The 6,000-nt window shown below is 50.0% G+C and overlaps 1 protein-coding gene across 1 annotated transcript in view; it reads left to right on the top strand.

Moving 5' to 3' along the window:
* Positions 1 to 2,049: 2,049 nt before the first annotated feature.
* Positions 2,050 to 6,000, top strand: part of MMP28 (matrix metallopeptidase 28) — a 30,407-nt gene continuing 26,456 nt past the window's right edge. The window contains exon 1 of the mRNA XM_008011075.3: positions 2,050 to 2,468. Within this exon, the coding sequence (XP_008009266.3) occupies positions 2,358 to 2,468 (111 nt within the window). The 5' untranslated portion in view covers positions 2,050 to 2,357. The remainder of the gene's footprint in view (positions 2,469 to 6,000) is intronic.

The following is a 6,000-nucleotide window of genomic DNA, read 5'->3' as shown; positions in this document are numbered from 1 at the left end:
CCCTGCAATGGACCTTGGGGAGGGAGCTTCTGAAGGAGAGTGAGATAGGATTACTAGATTTAGCAAATAAAAATACAGGACTCCAGTTAAACTTGAATTTCAGATTAATGAATATTTTAAAAAGTAAATGGGTGCTATACAATATTTGGGACAGTTAATACCAAAAAATTATTCATCATTAATCTGAAATTCAAGATTAATTGGGCATCCTCTGTTTCACCTGGCAACCTTAGAGAGAAAGCGGGAGAAAGAATGTGTGTGTGTGTGTGTGTGTGTGTGTGTGTGTGTGGTTACAGGTATGGCGTGACATATGGTGGCTTTTACCAATAGATGAATTTTGACAGGCCAGATAGCCCTGCTTTGGGCAGGGAGCTCTGATGATCATCAGTTGGTAAGGACACTGTGGACCAAGCTGGAGTCAGATCTAGGTTTGCCAATTCTTTCTCCAGGCAGAATCTTTCCATCCCTTCTTCTATAAAACATTAAAAATTTAGTCGGGTACGGTGACACGTGCCTGCAATCCCAGCTACTCAGGAGGCTGAGATGTGAGGATTGCTTGAGCCTTGAAAGTCAAGGCTACAGTGAGCTGTGATCGTGCTACTGTGCTCCAGCTTGGGCGACAGAGCAAGACCCTGTCTTAAAAATACATATGTACATATATACACACATAAAATGTCTATTAAAAGGGCTTTTTCCAGCTGGGCGCGGTGGCTCATGCCTGTAATCCCAGCACTTTTGGAGGCCGAGGCGGGTGGATCATGAGGTTAGGAGTTCGAGACCAGTCTATCCAAGATAGTGAAACCCTGTCTCTACTAAAAAATACAAAAATTAGTCAGGCGCGGTGGTGGATGCTTGTAATCCCGGCTACTCAGGAGACTGAGGCAGGAGAATCGCTTGAACCCGGGAGGCGGAGTCTGCAGTGAGCCAAGATGGAGCCACTGCACTCTAGCCTGGGCAACAGTGCAAGACTCCATCTCATAAAAAAAAAAGTGGGGATGGGGGGGCTTTTTCCAATTCCTCCACACAAGTGGTGTATTTTTCTAAATAGTACGAAAACATTGTGTGATACCGAGGCCCTGAGCCTTAGGGTTGGAACACAGCATTATTTTTGTTCAGCACTTTCGGGATTCCAGATTATTTTTACACACATTAACTCATCTAAATCCACAATGACCCCCAGAGCTTAGTATCATTTTCCATTTGCATTTTACAAAGTAGTGAATTGAGTAGAAGTGAGACAGCAACCAGCTCTCAGTTACACAGACAGATAATGAAAACAATTTACTTTTTGCTCAATGTGAGTTTAGCAAAGGCTTAAGCGTACTGTTTCACTCCATCCTTGTGGGGTATATAAAATCAGGCACTTTACACTCATTTTCTCTTTTCATCCTCATGCAACGCTGGGCACTAAATATCGTATGCTGTCATTTTATTGATAAGGAAACTGATGCTTGAAGTAGTTAAATCCTTCACCAGAGATCACACAACTGCAGCCTACCCCTTATTAAGTGCACACTTCGTGATGCCATGCACCCTGCTCAGTAATTTACAGCCATTATTATCTCATTAAATCTCCCCAACAGTCACAGGATAACGGTATTCTTATTATCCCATTTACTGATGAGAAAAGTGGGTTCAGAGAGGGTGAGTGACTGGTCCAACACCACACAGCCAGCAGGTGGCTGAGGCAGGACTCAAAGGGCTAGCAAAGGAGCAAGTCTGGAACTCAAACCCAGTTCTGACCCCAGCCCTGTGCTCCTTCTCTTACACCCCGACCCTGGGTGGGGGGGCCTCGCTCCCCACCCAGCTGAAACAATCAACGACCCTCAGGTAGACCAAGACCTCTCTTCATCGGAGTCTTAGGTAGCCACGCTTGCCAGGAGAAGGCCTTTCTTCCCTCACCCTCCCTGGACAGATCCGGGTCAACTGGAGGTGGCGGGCGAGAGGACCGATCCGTAGGGCGGTGGCGGGCGCAGGGCGAGGCCGTGCAGCGAACGGAAGAGGCTCTGGGACCGCTGCGCGTTCCAGCGGCGGAGCGGGGTGGGTGGGGCGGGAGTGCCGCGCCTCCGCCCCCCTCCGCCTGCCTTTCCTTCCTCCCTCCCTCGGTCCCCGGGGCCGGCGGACCCGCCGGCAGGCACTGCCCGGGCTGGACGACCTCTGGCCGGCTCCCGGCGAAGCGCGGCGGAGGAGCGGCCCAGCACGCGGAGCTGGGGCACTGGCGAAACCCCGGGACAGTCCCACTCCGCGTGGGGTCGGCGCAGAGCACTGCCATCCCTGGGGTCCCGGACGCGGCTGACTGCCAGCTGGCTCCCTGCGCGCAGTAGCTCCTCGAGTCGGGCTGCACCAGAGGCAGCGAGATGGTCGCGCGCGTCGGCCTCCTGCTGCGCGCCCTGCTGCTACTGCTGTGGGACCGCCTGGATGCCCAGCCCGCGGAGCGCGAAGGCCAGGAGCTGCGCAAGGAGGCGGAGGTACGCGGTGTGTACCTGGCGGAGAGCGGTGCGCGTTCTTGAGACCTGTCAGAACTCTTCAGTCAGGCCACCTGGCAGTCCCCTGTGAGCAGACAATCTGCGTTACCCTCCCCCGTCCTCCGCCCCCTTTGCACTTGAACATAAAAAGCCGGGCAGTTTTTTCCCCGTGCGGGGCTGGAACCACACAGGCACGCGGATCCGCACTGATGGGCTGGGGTGGGTGCAGAGACGAAACCGGACAGACAGACAAGAGCCCAGAGGGGACCTCCTACCCTAGTTTGGCACGGGGCCACTCTCCCTCACCACCTAGGCTGGGGAGAATGACGTTCATTCGTCGGGTGCCCCCGAACGGTGTGGAAGCCTCAGTTTGGTGCTGTGGAGAGGGTACCCCTGGCTGACCAGGACGCGGAACACAGCGCTGGCTTCCTGGCTGGGGACCGCCGCTGACCTCAGGCTTGGGCAAGCCATTGAAACTGCTCAGAACTAGTTTCTTTGTGTGTAAAATGTCCAAGAGTAGTATACTCTCAAGAGTTGCTTCTAAGGAGCTTTAAACGGGGCTTCAGGACTGAACTGGAGAAAAGGGGGCAGGAACCTTAGAGAGCTCCCTTTCCATTTTCTTGCTTTGGACTCAACTTGCTTGCTGCAGGTCGCGCAAGGGGAATGTTTTTGTGAGGTAGGGGTGGGGATCAATATGGGGCATCTATTTTCTAGATAAAAGTGATTGTAGGCCGGACGCGGTGGCTCACGCCTGTAATCCCAGCACTTTGAGAGGCTGAGGTGGGCGGATCACCGTAGGTCAGGAGTTCAAGACCAGCCCGTCTCTACTAAAAATACAAAAATTAGCCGGACGTGGTGGCGGGCGCCTATAATCCTAGCTACCCGGGAGGCTGAGGCAGGAGAATCACTTGAACCCGGGAGGCAGCGGTTGCAGTGAGCCAAGATCCTGCCATTGCACTCCAGCCTGGGCGACAGAGCGAGACTCTGTCTCAAAAGCAAAGCAAAGCAAAACAAAACAAAACAAAATGATTGTAATAACACAACAGTATCGTTTCTTTTCTCCCCCTAGAGAAGCATGTCTGCCTGTGTTCTTACTTCTCAAGACTATGACCAGGGTCTACACTATTTTAAGGAGAAGGGATTTGAACAGGTTTTGTTTTGTTTTGTTTTTGTTTTGAGACACAGTCTCGCTCTGTCTCCCGGGATGGAGTGCAATGGTGCGATTTTGGCTCCCTGCAACCTCTGCCTCCTGGGTTCAAGCGATTCTCCTGCCTCACCCTCCCGAGTAGCTGGAAATTACAGGCATGCGCCATCATGCCGCGTTAATTTTTGTATTTTTAGTAGAGACGGGGTTTCACCATATTGGCCAGGCTGGTCTCAAACTCCTGACCTCAAGTGATCCGCCTGCCTCGGCCTCCCAAAATGCTGGGATTTCAGACGCGAGCCACCGCGCCCGGCTGGAATATGAACAGGTTCTGAATTACTGAGCTCAACGCTCTGCCCTGAGACTCTTGCTCCTCTAAAAGCTTCTTTCCTGCCCTCAAACTGCCCATTGAGAGCTTCTCAGTATCCTCCCTTACTCCCCTTCCCTAGAAGGGCAAGCTGAATTTGGGGAAACTGCAGAATGAAGAGGGCCCTCTCTGAATGCCTCATCCTTCCATCAGCCAGCTCCCATCACTACTGGGGAATATTTGGAAATGATCCTGCTTCAACAAGGGATTATCTCTCGTCGCCTTCCACTCCTTCCCTTCCTAGCACTGGGCTCTTGCTCCGTGCTCTCTGCTTTCTCTGCACATTCAGAGAAGCACTTTGTTTCTCTGAATTGAGACTCTTACAACATCAAGTACAGAGTCCTTGCAGCCCCAGGAGAAGGCTTCTGTTTGCCAAGCCAAGTCTTGTTTAAGAGTCCCACCCCACCTCCCTGCAAGTTCGGGTCCCAGGCAATCCCTGGCAAGGGAACAGAGGCATATCTCTGCTGCCCATGCCTGTGGTGGCCCCAGATGGAGAGAATTTCATCTTGGGGTATGCTTGGGAAACTTAATATCCAGCAGATTTTCTTTCAGTCTATTTAACATAAATTGGGGGGAAGGGGATTTTTAACTCTGAGAACAAGAAAATATTTTAAAAGCATAAAAACTCTAGAAATGTGTAATGGGTATGTATGTGTCTCTATATGCCTATGCATGTACACGTGTGTGTATGTATACATATGTTACATATATACACACACAACTGGGAATGTGTCTGTATGTGTTTTTTATATGGGTAATTGCATGAGCTTCAGTGCCAGACAAACCCATATGTAAACCATGGATAACTCATTTAACCTCCATGAACCTCAGTTTTCTTCTCCATACAATGGGGGTTAATAATGCCTATTTCACAAGATTGTTGTATGGTTTCACTGAAATAACATATGTACAATGCCTAGCACAGTTCATAGGATATATAGAAAGCAGTCTATAAAAGGAAGTTGCTCTCAATGTTGTTATTACCTTTATCATGACTTTAGAGAATACAGCTTCGGCTTAAAGTCTGTGCTTGAAGACTAGCTCCCTCACGACAATAATACAGGACAAAATATGTAAGGCGACTATTTTCAGCATTGGACAGCAGACAGCACAGAGCTGCAATTCCTTAAGAGAGTATTTTAGTTACTATGACTACATTACAAATTACCCCCAAAACTTAGTGAAGTAAAACAATCATTTATTGAGTTCACGGATACTGTGAGTCGAAATTTCAAATAGGGCACATCAAGGCAGCTTGTCTCCATTCTACAGTGTCTGGGACTGGAATCATCTAAAGTGTGTTGATATCTGGCAGTCGATGCTGGCTGTTGGCTGGTGGCCTCAGTTATTTTTCACGTGGACCTATCCACATGGTCTGTCCATGTGGGCTAGTTTGGGCTTCCTTATAACATGGTGTCTGGCCCCTGGGGATGAGTGTTGGGAGTGGGGAGAAGACAGAGGAACTATATCCTTTTTATGACCTACTATTGCTTCTACTGCTCTCTATTGGCTAGAGCAGTCACAGCCCCCTCCCAGGTTCAAGGGTAGGGAAAGTAGACCCCACAATTGCTGGGAGGAGTGTTAAAGTCATGTTGTGAGAAGAATGTAGGAATGGGAGATATTGTTGTGTCATTTAGGGAACAACCATCCACAGAAGGAAAACCCAGAAAGTGAGCCCCACAATTTCCCCCGTCCTTTGCTTGGAGACAATTCCCGACTGCAGTGTGGGGAACTAGACCTCAAGCAGAGCACAGCAGTCCTGCTGTGCTGAGGGACAAAGCTCAGAGTTCAGGGCTGTTGAAGTAGCTGGAATCCGTGGAGCAGTGCATTACAGAGGAGGGAGCTATACTGAAGGGGGTTCCCATAAGTCTGTATGGGGTTCACTGCAAGTCCTTGCCTGGGGACTGTGCTAGCACGTGTAGGGTGAGACTGTGTGACACTTACCAGAGAACAGCTGCTATGTGATTGAGAACAGGAAATAAAACTGGAGAAGTTGAGCAGTTCTGGAAGATATCGGCAGTCTG

This window comes from Chlorocebus sabaeus, chromosome 16 (genome assembly GCF_047675955.1).
Source record: "Chlorocebus sabaeus isolate Y175 chromosome 16, mChlSab1.0.hap1, whole genome shotgun sequence".
Classification (NCBI taxonomy): domain Eukaryota; kingdom Metazoa; phylum Chordata; class Mammalia; order Primates; family Cercopithecidae; genus Chlorocebus; species Chlorocebus sabaeus.
The sequence above is the reverse complement of the archived record's forward strand: the minus strand, read 5'-3'. Positions and strand labels throughout refer to the sequence as shown.